At 42.0% G+C, this 16,444-nt stretch overlaps 1 protein-coding gene across 2 annotated transcripts in view; it reads left to right on the top strand.

Moving 5' to 3' along the window:
* The window catches only part of FOCAD (focadhesin), a 346,212-nt gene extending 330,946 nt beyond the window's left edge, over positions 1-15,266 (top strand). For both annotated transcript variants that reach the window (XM_077475201.1, XM_077475202.1), the window contains exons 41-44: positions 6,972-7,069; positions 7,160-7,402; positions 10,646-10,721; positions 14,910-15,266. In XM_077475201.1, coding sequence (XP_077331327.1) covers positions 6,972-7,069; positions 7,160-7,402; positions 10,646-10,721; positions 14,910-14,983 — 491 coding nt within the window. In that variant the 3' untranslated portion in view covers positions 14,984-15,266. The remainder of the gene's footprint in view (positions 1-6,971; positions 7,070-7,159; positions 7,403-10,645; positions 10,722-14,909) is intronic.
* Positions 15,267-16,444: the final 1,178 nt, after the last annotated feature.

Genomic DNA, 16,444 nt, shown 5'->3' with positions numbered 1-16,444 from the left:
TACAGTATCTAGAAAAGAAGGAGCAGGAGTTGCCTCTGCAGTCAGAGTCTGCAAATGACCTGGTGGTTTTGGCCAAAATGTCTTGCATGCCTGTAGTAAAAATCTCAGGGGAACAGAGAAACTGGCCACTAGGGATGAGCCGAACACCCCCCGGTTCGGTTCGCACCAGAACTTGCGAACGACCCCCGCGTTCGGTACGAACGTTAGAACCCCATTGAAGTCTATGGGACTCAAACGTTCGAATTGGAAAGTGCTAATTTTAACGGCTAATATGCAAGATAGTGTCCTAAAAAGGGTTTGGGGACCTGCCTCCTGTTTCAGGGGACATGGGTCACTGCAAAAAAAAGTTTTAAAAACTGCCGTTTTGGCGGGAGCACTGATTTTAATGACGATTAAAGTGAAAAAAAAAGTGAAATATTCCTTTAAATATGGTGCCTGGGGGGTGTCTGTAGTATGCCTGTGAAGTGCCACGTGTTTCCCGTGTTTAGAACAGTCCCTGCACAAAATGACATTAAACAGAAATAACACCATTTAAAACTGCTTGCGGTAAGTTGAATCTGTTTGTCATTTTCAACCGGTACATTTTTAAAGTGTAGCTCCAGTCAAAAAAACTATCTTTAAGCTTTTTGGAAAACATAGGGAAGGGTTATCACCCCTGTATAATTTGTTTTGTCGTCCATCTTTTTTCATCTCACTTGCTGCTGTCTCCTTGCGTTTGCAAGTAGGAGATGTTTGTAAGTTGGATGTTTGAAAGTAGGGGCCTGCCCTATATTATAGCGGTATGTACTGGGTATGTACTGGGTACACTACTGACTGCAAGCTCTATTATTAACCACTTGTTAGCCCAATGTTTGCATAAAGTGAAAGATGAAGTTATGCTGAGTAAATAGGTATCAAACATGTCACTCTTCAAAATTGCACATGCCCGTGGAATGGCGCCAAACGTCGCTACTTAAAAAATCCCCATAGGCGACACTTTAATTTTTTTTTTTTACTGGTTACATGTTTTGAGTTGCAGAGGAGGTCTAGGACTAGAATTATTGCTCTCGCTCTAACATTCTCGGCGATACCTCACATGTGTGGCACATGCGAGCACATGGGGACATGGGCGCTTTAATTTTTATTTTATTTTTTTATTGTTCATTTTACTTTATTTATTTTAGTTTGACATTTTTTCCCCCAAAAATATATTTTTGATCACTTTTATTCCTATTACAAGAAATGTAAACATCCCTTGTAATAGGAATATGGGGTGACAGGTCCTCTTTACAGTGAAATCTGGGGGGTCAATATGACCCCACATCTCACTTCTAGGCTGGGAAGCCTGAAATAAAAAATAAATAAAAAAATAAAAAAGATTCTGGCTTTGATCGTACTGGCGAGTTGGTAGAAGCACCGGAGGGCGGTGAGGGGTGGGGGGCGTCTATGGCTGGGTATTTCAGGGTATCACCGAGTATGGCTGGGTATCTCTGAGTATGGCTGGGTATGGCAATTTATGGCAGGGTATTACAGAGTATTGGCGGGGTATTGGCGGGGTACTACAGAGTAATAGCAGGGTACTGCAGAGTATTGGGGGGTACTACAGAGTAATGGCAGGGTACTGCAGAGTATTGGGGGTACTGCAGAGTATTGGGGGTACTGCAGAGTAATGGGGGTTACTGCAGAGTAATGGGGGGTACTGGAGAGTAATGGCAGGGTACTGCACTGCAGAGTAATGGCAGGGTACTGCAGAGTATTGGGGGTACTGCAGAGTAATGGTGGGTACTGCAGAGTAATGGTGGGTACTGCAGAGTAATGGCGGGTACTGCAGAGTAATGGCGGGTACTGCAGAGTAATGGCGGGTACTGCAGAGTAATGGCGGGTACTGCAGAGTAATGGGGGTTACTGCAGAGTAATGGGGGGTACTGCAGAGTAATGGCAGGGTACTGCAGAGTATGCACTGGTATTGCAGAGTATTGGCAGGGAATTGAGGGGTTAAATTCGGTGAGCAGCGATGTGGGCACTGCAGATGCAGCCCACATCGCTGCTGACACCGATCTCTTTCCCCTCTGCTGTACCGATCGGTACAGAGAGGGGAGGGAGGAACAGGCGTCATAACATGACGCCGGTTTGTTTCCAAGTGATCACTCCGTCATTTAACGGAGCAATCACGTGGAAAAAGGCCGCTATGAGCGGCCATTTACCGTGATCCGTGATGCGACCCGGCGGTCACGGATGCTCTCGAGTGCGCACACCTCGTGGCACGCGAGAGCAGAATTCTGGGAGGCCGTTAATTAACGGCCTCTCAGAGTTAAACAACCCCCCTGAAGCCGTTAATCGGCAATGGGCAGTTGTTAAGTGGTTAAAGCTAGATCACTAGCTATATAGGTGAGGTGAATATAGTGGTGTATACTGCAGTCAGGGCACAGACAACAACCACTACACAGCAGCAAGATAGGAAATCAGCCAAAAACGATTGGTGTGTACTGTGTTGAAGGTACACAGAACACCCACTGCTTCAGATGCTAAGTAACACACTACACGAGGCCGCCTCAAAGGCGGCCTTATATAGTGTGGGGCGTGCACTACACAGCCTGAGCTATGATTGGCCACAGGCAGGATGCCTGTGGCCAATCATGGCTCTCCTCGCTGCCGGCGCTGCGATTGGCCAAGCATGCGGGGTCACAGTGCATGCTTGGCCAATCATCGGGCAGCAATGCACTGCGCCAACGCAGTGCATTATGGTCCGCGCGCGCGTCACTCGAATTTTGACGCGAACGGCCAAAACGTTCGGAATTCGCCAAACGCACGAACAGCCAATGTTCGAGTCAAACGTATGTTCGACTCGAACACGAAGCTCATCCCTACTGGCCACCTGACAGTTTGAGGAGAGTGATCACTCCAGTGAGGGATATCTATATGAAGACTCTATGGCCAGTGGGCAACAGAATTACAGACTTTGGCACCATCAGGGGGAGTGCTGCAAGCAACCCCCCCTAATGCAAGGCATTAGGGTGGTTAGCGTGTTCGTTGGGGGCACCAGTTACAGTGGAACTGTCCCCCCCCCCATATAGAATCGGGCACATTGCAACCATGTGGCAGTACAGCAGTGTTTCTCAATTCCAGTCCTCATGGCCCACTAACAGGTCATGTTGTCAGGCTTTCCATTATTTTGCACAGGTGATTTGATCAGTTTCACTGCCTTAGTAATTACCCCAGCTGTTTCATCTGAGGGAAATCCTGAAAACATGACCTGTTAGTGGGCCATGAGGACTGGAATTGAGAAACACTGCAGTACAGCAACCTAAAGCTCGGGGTATGAGGCAAGGCCTCAGGTATTCATGAAACCCAGACAGCTGGTAACAGGTGAGGAAGAGATAGCCAGAGGTGACCAAAGTTTACTGTAGGTGGGCAGAAGGAACATATTAAGGTTCCATGTTGCTCTGTGTAAGCAGGAGCAACAGTGGGAAGCTGCTTTCCCGTTGCTGTATGGCAGCAAAGAAAGCATGTGTGAGTCACTACACCTAATGGATTATGCCAGTCCCACAGTATTAACCTCTTTTGCGGTGGAATCTGATGGGAAGCAGAGAATTTTTATAGACATTCTCTACTTAAGGTAGTTTATAGGCATTCAACAACTTAAGGTAGTTGCGTTGCTCAACCCAGCTGGCTTACTTACTAAAAAACTGAGTCTTCAAGGACAGGCCAAGTGCTGAGGCAATGCCAGTGGCTTTGGACCTGGAATGCACGCTTCAGTTAACTTGTTACCAGGGTCGGGTCTGGGAAGCGCTTGGTGTCGAACCCAGTGCCCGAAGGTCACTTGCAGGCTATTCTTGCAACATCCAGTCCAGTGGAGTCCAGACACAAAACTCAAAAAGTTAGATGAAGAATGGCCATACCGATTAGCTGCGCTAGGGAAGATGAGCTCTACCAGCAATGTAGAGAAGGGCTCTAAAGAAGAAAGATCTCAAAGCATGGTGCTAGCAAAAACAACTGCCCACACTGTTACTTAGAAATAATAATTAATCTTTAACACCTACAGTAAATATATGAAACCATTATATTGTATAAATAATTATCACCAATGTTTGAATTAAAATGTGTATAACATTAAAATATAGCAATAAAAAAAATAAAACATGCATTTTCTCAGTTCCATGCAATACTGTACCCAAATACAATATTTATCATTTTTTTTCACACAAATATAGCTGTTTTTTGTGGTATTTAATCGCCACAGAATTATTTATTTTTTGTTAAATGGAAAAAGACCAAACATTTTGAAAATTCCAGAAAAAAAAAACAAGTTTTTCTTCATATATGTTATAACATTTTGCAAATAAATAATCTTTCTTTATAAATTTAGGACAAACTGTATTCTGCTACATTTCTTTTGTGAAAATAACCCAAATCAATGTTTATTATTTAGTCTGTAGGAAAGTTATAGAGTCCACAAACTATGATATATATATAAAATTATAATTGATCAATCTTGATGTACTGTGGCCCATCTAATTTCTTGAGGCCCAAAAATGCTAGGACAGAACGAATGACTGCTTTTTGGAAAGTAGACAGTCTGAAGTATTTAGTAAGAGGCATGGCAAGGTTTTTGAAGTTAAAATTTTTTTGTCACAATATTTTGGAAAAATGAAAAACTATTTAAAAAAATGGTTTTCCAATTTTTTTTTTTTTTTTTAAATACTGTCACAAGTGCAGTACAGTATCATCGTATAACTGGTGTGGTGGAAATCAGGGACACTGGTAACAGTTTGTAAAAAATAAAAAAATAAATTTTTTTTCAATCTTTTTAAACTTTTTTCTTTTTTTATCACCTTTTTTTTTTTTTTAACACACTGTGACCAGAGCAATACAGTATTACCATAGTAACATTGCACTACTCTAGAAAAATTATCTTTTTTTTTTCTTTTACACATTGTGATTGCTTATACTAGTGAATTTCACTGTTATAAGTAACAATTTTTACTGAATAAAATCGGTTCATTCATTGTTTACTATTGTGATTAGCTTTGATGGCCCACACAGATGGGCTGTGATTGGCTCTGTCTGTACCATATGATCACTGTGACCAATCACAGAGATAAATTCAATAGTACACAATGGCTGGCATGAATGAAGGCCATCCATTGTGTACAATTGACATGTGATCTGTTGTGATTAGTCACATGGTACTGGCAGCAGCCTGTACACTGATCAATCATCTGCTATGTCTTCTGGACATAGTGGGCGACAGATCGTGCCACAGCGTAGCCATTTTGAGAGGATGCCATATGGCGGTCCACCGGTCGTTTGTCTGTAGGTTAGGCTGGTAAAATCTGTTAGTCCATCTAACACTCTACCCAGACTGACAATGCTGCTGTCCAAAGGTGCTCCCATGCTCCTTGATTCAGAGTGGGGGCACTATAGTACAGGTGGTGCGTTATTAGCCAGGTCATCAGGTGAAAACAGGGAAAAAAGCCTAACAAAAGTAACCTAATGCAGCCACTACATAAAATGATAGGCGAGATGCAATATATTACATGTTTGGTCTTGGGTTTAATACTGCTTTTAAATCTTGTATGGATTGCCTAATATTTTCAGATGCAGAACTAAATGTAGGTTTCCTATGATAAAGTCAAGTTTCCTAGTTATTGACACTTTTACACCATCACATTGCTTCCTTTTGATATGATGATCTTCTTATACTATGTCTGCTTCACCCCCATATCATTATTGTCTTATCTTTCTACACAACAATTTTCCAAATGCAGGCTATACAGTGATCAACATTTTTATCAGTGTCTAGCTTCCCCCGCTCAACAAAAGTTGATTATGTAATCGACTTATGTTAAAGGGACTTGTCGGAAAATTTTCAGGCAATTAGCAGCTGCCACGTTGCCGGCCCCGTCACCTGGTATGAACTTAAAGGGGAAGTCCTATGCCGAAAAAAACGGCGTGGGGGTCCCCCCCAGGTCCATATCAGACCCTTATCCGAGCACGCAACCCGGCCAGTCAGGAAAGCCATACCAGGCCACATGCCCTCAACATGGGGGGGTGCTTTTAGGAAGGGGGGCAGCGCGCCCCCCCACCCCAAAGCACCTTGTCCCCATGTTGATGAGGACAAGGGCCTCTTCCCGACAACCCTGGCCGTTGGTTGTCGGGGTCTGCGGGCGGGGGGCTTATCGAAATCCGGGAGCCCCCTTTAATAAGGAGGCCCCTGGATACCGGCCCCCCACCCTATGTGAATGAGTATGGGGTACAATGTACCCCTACCCATTCACCTGTGAAAAAAATGTAAATAAAACACAACACACAAGGGTTAAAAATAGTTTATTGCACAGCTCCGGGGGTGGTCTTCCGTCTTGGGGGGTCTTCTCGTCGGACTCCTCCGCTATCTTCTGCTAGCTCTTTTACTAGCGGAGGAGCCCGGCTTTTTTCTTCGTCACCGCCGCCCGGGGGTCTTCTTCCGGCTTCGGGGGTCTTGTCCCCCTCTTTGGTTCTTCTTGCCAGGCCTCTGCTCCTTCTTCCAGCTCTTTTACTGGGGGTGGCCCGGTCTTCTGTCGCCGCTGTCTTCGCCGCCTTCTGTTCTTCTCTTCTTGACTTCCTTCGCTAGTCCCAGCTATCTGGAGCCATGCTCAAAATGAACAGACTTTCCTCCATGTGTGTGGGCAAGTCTGTTCATTTCAAAAGTCCGCCGGAAAAGTCCTGTGTGTGGGCAGGTCTGCTCGTTCGGACAGTCCGGCGGACTTTACAGTGGTTTGTCCACCAGACAGTCTGATCGCGTTTATGCGGCATTACAGTTGAAGGCCTGCATGCATTCAGCAAAAGTGTGCGGAAATAGAGAAAATCGGTGGCTTTTCATGTTCATCTGTGTGTCAAATTAAATGTAAAACACTGCATGCTGCAGGCTTAATTCATAAAAATTTGCAAATGCATTTTGCTGTTTTGTGCACTATTGAGTTTTAATATGTTGTTTTGCTTAAACCTTTTTTCAGGTGTCTTAAAGAGGATGGAATGGCTGATTGACCTCATTAGTCACATAAGAAATATAGCTTATCGGTCCACCCCAGTAAACAATGTTTCACTCAGCGAGGTACATGAATGTCTCTGCGTTAGGGCAAAAGATTAATGGAATGTTACTTTTCAATTTACTTTACATTTTTACTTCAATTGTTTTTTGCAGGCACTGGACTTTTTTCTGCAAGTTTTTGCAGCATCTGTAGTGGCTTGGGCTGATCATGCGACTCCTTTACTGCTCGGAGTTCACGGTAGCTGGATTCCATGTAAAAATGAAGCCCCACTTACCCCTGGCTGTTTAGCAAATCAATCCCTGGACATTGTGACTGTACATGAGTGTTTAACTGCCCTTCCATTAAGTCTACAGTTATTGTTAGCCAAAGAGCCCTGGAAGGAACACACACAGAAGGTATTACTTCCAGTTACTCAATTTGATTAAAAAAAACTATTGTATCGTTTACACTTTATTGTGATATTATTGCATTGCATGTTCATCATGCTAGTGCACATGGCCTGCACTAGTGTGAACGAAAATACAACCTTTCAAATGTTACTATACATGATTAATTTTACTTCAAGTGGAAGAGAAGAGAGTTGGTATTAACCCAGAACAGATACAGCTCACTATCCTAGAGCATATGTGATTTTCCAATTGGTGCATGTTTGTTCTGGATCTGCTTCCATACAATCAATTGTGGATTTTGGGCATGTAACATGTAAAACTTTATCCAGGTACACAGGGGGTACATGTCCAGTTCCTTGCACCTGCTGTCTATTGCAGCTGCAAGTAAAACATTTATTTTTGAATAAAATTTGTTTTATTTAACTTTAGGCCTATGTTTGGAATGTATTAATTTATACGTACAGTGTAAACGTTTAAGGTTGGTTTCACACCTAAGTGAATTGGATGCAGTTTCTCCGCATCCAATTTGCATAGCAGGAGAATGTGACCGGCTCTCTATGGAGCCGGTTCACATATCTCCGGGGCAGGCAAAGATTCATCCCTGAACCAGAGAATAGGGGATGGGCAGCGTTCCTGTGCAATCCGCTGCTAGTTCCGAGCCTAAAACTTGGTTCAAAAACTCAGCTGTTAAGAGCTTGGTACCAGGTGGATTACCATATGTTACATAGCACCACTGATCGCACACTTTACCGCCACTTCTGTCTAGAGCCCTTATAAGGTACTCAGGCACTTCTTCCTGTTCTTTTGCCACTACAGAGTGATTTATACCCACAGTTGCAGTGTACTACTCCTCGGTTATGCTTACCCTATATTCCGCACTCCGTGGCTATAGCTATAGCGGAAACCAAGCAAAATGGAGCCATGTTTAAACTTCAAGCAAACATTTGCTTTGCTGAAGTCCTACACGACACTCAACCTCAGAGTGATGATGTTCCCCTTGCATTGGACTCTAGACCTTGCATTTTGTTCTAGCTTTATCTCAGGCAAGCAGCAAGTGGTCTCCCTCACAGAAGAAGAATTGTATGCATCTATGTTACAATGCATTGGACAAATCATAGCTTTAATACAACCATCTCTGTCCAGGGCTACAAACCACCAAGCCCCTTCTCCAGCCCCTCTCTCTTTAGCTATGATTAAGGCTACATGCCAAAATGCATAAGCCCTGTATTATTTTGTACCACACCTGGATTAATAAATGTATTCATTGCGGAAGAATGAGCTGCCAGCTTTCTTTTATCTATGTGTTTGCTCAGGTGCTAGGAGGCCACTACAAGCCAGTGCACCGCTCACCACCTCTGGGAATTACTACAGGTGTTCTCTACTATATTTAAGCCCCTCTGTTGCTACTTAAATCAGATCCTGATATTCCTGTCCTAGATGAGGCAGACACAGAAGGTAATGAGGATATAAAAGGCAGTGTTAGAGGAGGCTGGGGAAGATTTTTCTCCCCTGCACTTTTTTACACCTGAACTGGTAGCTTCATGCAACATGCTTGTTCATGCTAATGTGGATTAGCTGATTGATACTGTGCACAAAAGGCTGAGTATTGTAGTTGATTTTTCTCTGTCTCTCCATGCCCCTTTTGGTATTAACAGACCTGCAAATCAAAAGACATTCCATGTTCATGAACAGATAGAATGGACCTGTCAGCTGTATCAATCCAGAAAAGATTTTTACTCCTTCACATTTTTTTGCTGCACTCTATCCAGTGGAAAAATAGTTCACTGAAAAGTGGGCTGTTACTGTAGTTAATCTTGTAGTCTCGGTCTTAAACATCTCATTATACCAGATGTTCCCTCATTTAAAGATTCTGCAGATAGAAGATTTAGCTCTATTTACCCTTGCAGGCCCAGCCCTATAATCAGGTTTCGCTGCAATTTCAATATGTCAAACTGTAGCTAATTTGATTAGTGTAATGAACAACTAAGAGGATACTGTACTCCTGGACCATGCTTTAACAGAGCGATTACATAAATGACCTTCTACTCTGCTCGTTTGTGTCGATTTCTTAGAAATGAATAAGATCAGAATGTGAAAGGTAGACATCTTTTGTGGCGAAACACTACATGTCAGATAACTATAGCAGAAGTCGTCACATGTATACATCCCTCTCTGCTGCCTATTGTAGCTTAAGGGGCAGAAAATCACAGTATGCAGTGAAATCAGAGTAAGCAATTTCAGTACAGGAGAGGAGCCTGTTTGACTGATGAGGTTAGACTGTAGTTCATTTTTATATCGTGTTCAAGGCAGGCACTTTGTTGGCTTTATCTTATTTTAGTTGACAAGTGCCAGGCTTCCGTGACTGTCATCAGCAGAATAGTGGGGAATGAAAGCAAGGCACAACTACCTCTCCCAACATTGGATACTATGCCAAAACTATACTATGGATTCTATGCCAAAATAAAATGTGTATAAAACCAAACTTGACATTCCTTTCTCAGTGTGCTTCCCCTCTGGCCAAGGAGTTTTGTAGTGCAGTGGGCAAAACCTGATGAGGAACTGAAAGACAAATTCCCAGTAAGGTTCACCTTGCTGTTAATTTACAACACATAACAAGTGGGCAGGTCCATAGCCGCTATTCGGTACCGATAGGTGCTTTTGAGTCCACTATCTGCAATCTGTTGTTAATTTAAAACAAAGGCAGAACTGATGGGTAACTAGTCTCTCCATTCCTCATCAGGCTTAACCCTACCAGTGGTATTGTGGCCATGGGGAATATTTCCCCATCAGTTCTGCCTCCCCTGACTTGTTTTTTCCCAAATATAGAAATTGCCATATTTGGGAAATGGCAACACCAGTATCCCATGCCTCTTTGTGTATATTCTGCTTTGGGCCAGGGACTCTCATGACAGCTTTCCAGTACAGACCTGCCCCACTTTGAGCACTGGTGTACCTTTTGTATGCCAGCTCAGAGATGGTCTTTATTACCAACAGTTCTTTTTAATTTACGAACTGGCGGTAATCCTGTCACAAACAAAGTGACAGATTATTAAAGTGGCGGTGGTTAGAACTACCTGAATTTGGCATACATGTTGGTAATGTTTCTGAAACGAGCACAAATGTTTGCCTGACTTTGACACAAAGAAAACTTCACCCTGAAAATAGCCATTGATGCTTTGAGTCCGCCCTACATGTTAAATTAAGAAAGTGCTAAGATATTATTTTTACATTTCCTATTTTTTTATTAAGTTTATAGACTGGTTGATGACTCTTCTAGAAAGTCCAGAGGAAGTCTTGTCAAAATCTTCAAGAACAAAATTGAAAGGTTTAGTATATGTTACTAATTATTAGTATGGCTGGAATACATTGTGATTTAACATGAATGCACTTGTATTGATATCCTATCAGATGTTTAATAAGGGCTACAGTGAACACAGTTATCATCCATATTTCTGCAAACACTGAACACACAGAATATAATACAGGATGTGCAATCAGTGTTTCTACAAACACAATTGCTATTGATAAAATGTGAGTTTGTTAATAAATGCTGAATGGAAGCCAAGTGGATATCATCTGTTGTTTCCCATTTACTGTAAAAGGTAGGATTACAAGTCTGACAGAGATTTTGCCAACTCTGTGTGTTTTGTTGCTTTAGCGGCTCCTAAATACAATATCTTAATCAATGATTCTTATATGCCAGAAATTCAGCACATTGTGTGCTTTCTTATAAAGTTAAATAATTCTATAAATGTAATAGTAGTACACATGCTGTCATATTTATTTTTAAAGAAATGGTTATTACTAGACATCAGAAGATGCAAAGAATATCAGTTTCATCACATATTCTTGTCCATGTAAATGAAAGTACAGAGGAAATGATTGCATCTGAGGATGCTTACATAGTAATGACATACGCTCAGTCTAGTAAACATTTTTAAGTTTAACTTAAAAACCTATATAAAACAAACCACACACGAAAAAAAAAAAAAACATAAAAACAATTATGAAAGATATGCAAGTCCTTAGAGTGTGTAATACTACCATATCTGCACTCCAGCTATAGGTCCTCTTTTGAATGAATGAATGAAATACTTGTACAGCGCACAATAAGAACTGAATCACCTCTAGTCCACCTCGTCTCCCAGTATTCACTCAGACATCTGGCTCACCCTCCAGAGTTTAAGTAGACTCATCCCAACGGAACCAAACCTTCTTTTATTTTTTGGGGCATTTTTTTGGCAGCAAACCAAAGGGCCTTGGCGTGCTCAACCAGATGGGAATTGCAAGGATCCAGGGCCATATAATATCTAGAAACCAATTTACCATGATCTGGATCCAACGATACTGCTTCCAGTTTAATATTTTGTAACTGGACAGCACCTCCCCCAAACTGAGCTGTCTCTGTATGGCATAGCTGTGCGTATTTAAAACGGCAAGTCCTTGGAATCCAATATGCCCTAAATAACTGCTTAAAGGAGCAAAATCGTCTATCTAGGTATAACTGATGAACATAACGGGCCCAATAAAGTTGCTCCTTCCAACTTATAAAGCTCTCCCAAAGAAGGGTTGAAAGAGTAGCATTAGGGGACCTATACAGGGGTATATCAACTAGTTTGTGGCAACATAAATGAAAAATCTTCCCAAGTAGAGATAGAACTTTGCCCACCTCCTTCCCCCGGGATTTCTTTCCTATATAATCTTTCCTATATACCATATTAAAAGAGAAGTATGGTTTTGATTCATACTTACCTCAGCGGATGGAGCAACAGACCGATGCAGCAGCTGTCCCCCACCGTCTCTACACTGAGAACCGAGCCACCGAACATCACCGATGGCACGGTTTTCACAGATCCCCCCAGAGGAGAGCTGCTGACTGTCAGTCAGCGTCTCTCCTCTCTGCTGCTCCACACTCACTGGAGCGCTGAGCTGTGGCGGGGTGGGGAGAGGCCATCTCAGCAGCTTGCTGAGACTGCCATCAATCAAGGCAGCTGGTTGATCCAGACTTGGGAAGTCGGGGTGACTCGCTGCCTTGACTGATGGCAGTGATGTCAGTGGAGAGCGGACTTCAGACTGCTCTCCGCTAAAAACGGGTCACAGGAGTTCAAGACGAATTGCAATTCTGTGACCCAGAGGAGAAGCCCAGCCTAAAAAGCTCAGGCTGGACTTCTCCTTTGCGTAATGTTTTATACGAAGTAGCTACCGCTGCCTCTGTCGCATTCAGAGTCTGGGAAAAAAACCGCAAATGGAGATAGATCAGTTGAGAAGGAAAATAGTAAGCTCTTAGATCTGTCAATGCTAGCCCCACCAAAGCCAAGGGCAAGTTCAGAGTAGTCAAAAACCATTGGGGAGTATGGGAGCCGCAAAGAAAAGTCGAGACTATAGAGTATATGGCCTAAAAACCCATTTAGGTACATACATAGGGGAATTGGATAATTATATATAGACATTTAGGGAGAAATATTTTAAATAAGTTTATTTTCCCCATAATAGTAAGTGGTAAAGCCTAATGCTGTCATATTTTACACATAGACCAAAAAAAATCTTAGGATCAGTTAATGTTGATGCTTTCCATACATTTGAATCTAGTTGTTTTTACAGCTACAATGATATATGTTGTGTAAAAACTGAAGATATGTGGACCAATCAGTGGATCACTGTAATTGGTCATATTTAGAGCCGTTTAGATATGGGCACTCATCTCTGTTATATGAACTTGGGCTGGACAAATTCAGATATTCTGATTGATCCCTTGTTTTTCCTTGTAATGAATATCACAATGATACAAACAAAAATTGTGTAGCGCTAAGGCTTGTAATAGCCATGTGAGAAATAAATCAAAATCACAAAGTGAACAATAATGTACAATGTGCAAGTGAAAGTCCAGTGACCAATGTGAAACTGGTAAATACCAGTGACCAATGTGAAACTGGTAAATACCAGTGACCAATGTGAAACTGGTAAATACCAGTGACCAATGTGAAACTGGTAAATACAAGTCTGTCTGGAGGATTAAAATCCGAATGGAGATCAACCGTAATGTCTCGGAGATGATGAGTACACAAGGATGTAAAGCTAATGCTTAAAACACTCAATGAGGTACTCTTACCAGCAGAGGTGGACACAGATACCATATGGCAGTGGGTCAAATACACTTGGATAGTTGTCTCTGGGTACGATAGCGAGGTCCCCGGATAGTTGTCTTTAGGTATGATGACGAGGTCCCGATCACAGGGAGTCCCACTTGTCAGTATTCACCGGTACCAAAAATATCATAAAAAAAGAGGGAAGAAAAGTGCTCCATATAGTGCAGATCAGCCAATAATGTTTTATTGGAAAATTTCTCGTGGTCAAGGAGACATAAAAAGAACACAATAGTGTAATAAAAATGGCGTAAAATCCAAATGCCCCTGTTGATGACCGTTTGAGTAGGAACGCATAGGGATGGCTATTTTAGACTCCCATACTGCTTGTTATGCCATTTTTATTACACTATTGTGTTCTTTTTATGTCTCCTTGACTACGAGAAATTTTCCAATAAAACATTATTGGCTGATCTGCACTATATGGAGCACTTTTCTTCCCTCTTTTTTCATATTTTTGGTACCGGTGAATACTGACGAGTGGGACTCGCTGTGGAAGTGCCTAGAGATCATCTCCGGCCGTGAACCTATCCCTGTGATCGGGACCTCGTCGTCATACCTAAAGACAACTATCCGGGGACCTCGCTATCGTACCCAGAGACAACTATCCATGAATATTTGACCCACTGCCATATGGTATGTGTGTCCACCTCTGCTGGTAAGAGTACCTCATTGAGTGTTTTAAGCATTGATGTTCTCCATGTCACAAGCTTTACATCCTTGTGTAATAATCATCTCCGAGACATTACGGTTGATTTCCATTCGGATTTTAATCCTCCAGACAGACTTGTATTTACCAGTTTAACATTGGTCACTGGACTTTTCACATTGGTCACTGGTATTTACCAGTTTCACATTGGTCACTGGACTTTCACTTGCACATTGTACATTATTGTTCACTTGTGATTTTGATTTATTTCTCACATGGCTATTACAAGCCTTAGTGCTACACAATTTTTGTTTGTATCTGTATGACTTTGTTTGAGTGTTAGCTGCTACAGAAAATTATTTTTCATTTTTTTGGGTATACCACCCTCACTTTTTAGGTTTAGCGCAGTGTTATTCCCCCTTCTTTGTAATATCACAATGATTACTGTACAGGCATACCCCACTTTTAAGTACACAAGTAAAGTGTAAAATCAGGCTCACTTCTGCATAGAAACCAATGAGCTTCCAGGTTTTATTACCAAAGCTTAAGTGAACAAGCTGGGGTTAGAAGCTAATGGGTTTCTATGCAGAAGTGAGCCAGATTTTGCACTTTCCAGCTTTAGTAAATAAACCCCATTATGTACTGAAAAGCGGGGTATGACTGTACTGTGTTGCTAGTGAGCTTGAATGACCAAATAATTTGGCTTTTTTTCTTTTTTTAGCTACACTTATTAACCTAAGGGGCCTTCCAGAGTTCAAAAGAAAAGCAGTGTGGACAAGAGCCTTTGGATGGTAATGAAACCATCTGTCACAGAACTGTTGGGCCAGGAACAATGCAGTGGAGTTCTACCATAAATGTCTATAATGCACATCTAGTCGGTTGAGCGAAATAGCAGTGGAGACTGTTGGATTTTGCACTAAAACATTACAATGATTAAACTGTTACACTGACCAAGGACACATCTTTTACATTTATGGTCAGGAAAACCTTACTTATTTAACAGCATGTTTACATCTATTTTCAACATTGCCTCTGTAGTATTATCTGAAATATTAGTTTATTAAAGCATTTACTGCTACTTGTGTCATTTCACTTTAATTATGAGAACCATGTAATTTATTATTTCAGTATTCATTTTTAGAATTGGATGGCGTAGGAAAGGGTTAGAACCCATGGCTGGCTAATATTGTGTTTGTGTGGCCTGACACAGGCAGCAGTCTCCACCACCTCTCTGCAAAGTAATACATGGTGGGTCAGCTTCCAGGCATTTGAGGAGGTGATACTGCCACCTCCCGAATGCCTATTTTTTTGTTTTTTGTTTTTTTTTTCAGCTGCAGGGGGATTTTTCATTTAAATACTATGTGGCTGTGGCACATTCCCATTGGCTGCCTGTCAAACTTAAAGTGCTAAGTTAAATTTGCCACATCCGCAAAGCATCACAACTGTGGCATGTGTTTCTCCTGCCAAGGTAGGATTTTAGTTACAAACCAAATCTGTTACTTTTGTACCTACTCTATTTCTTTCAACTGCAGATCAAAGTGACGAGCTTCAGTCTGCATATGATGTCAGTTAAATCAATGTGACAAGTGAAAAAAAAAAGTTTTTTTATTTTAATAAAATGTGCATGACAGTCTAAAGGGACCAATGAAAGGAGCAGCGATGCTTACTGAAAAAGGAGCCTGGTTCACAATAAGCCAATTGCTGTGAAAGCTTCTAAATTACTATTGTATTGATCATTCACTGTACAGCCTGCCAATGTGATTTTTTTTCCCTCTTAAATGTATCTTTTTCTCCTTGCTAAAGGAAAAAAGTGTAAACTGATGTAAATGCATAGTATATATGTAAAGCACTGCATATATTGATGGCGCTACATAAGTACCTGTAATAAATAAAGAAAAGAAAAAGTAAAAAAAAAAGAGAGAGAGAAAGCTACATCAGGATTTGATCAAGGTTAGGGTCATGGTTACAGTCAAAAGTCAGGATTAAAGGGGTTGTAAAGGTAAATGTTTTTTCACCTTAATGCATTCTATGCATTAAGGTAAAAAAACATTTTACAGTGCCTGCGCCCCCAGCCCCCCCCCCCCCCCGTTTTACTTACCTCACCCCTCGAAAGTCCCGCGCTCGTCCCCCAACGTCCTTTCCACCATTCAGCCTGGCCGCTGATTGGCTGGAGTGGATGGATGGAAAGCAGCGCAGCCATTGGCTCGCGCTGCTGTCAATCACATCCACTGACGCGGAGCGCCGGGGGGCAGGGCT

The sequence above is a fragment of the Lithobates pipiens genome, unplaced genomic scaffold (genome assembly GCF_037356315.1).
Source record: "Lithobates pipiens isolate NorthernLeopardFrog02 unplaced genomic scaffold, aLitPip1_a1.2 Scaffold_13, whole genome shotgun sequence".
Classification (NCBI taxonomy): Eukaryota; Metazoa; Chordata; class Amphibia; order Anura; family Ranidae; genus Lithobates; species Lithobates pipiens.
Note: the sequence above shows the minus strand (reverse complement) of the source record. Positions and strands in the feature narration are given on the sequence as shown.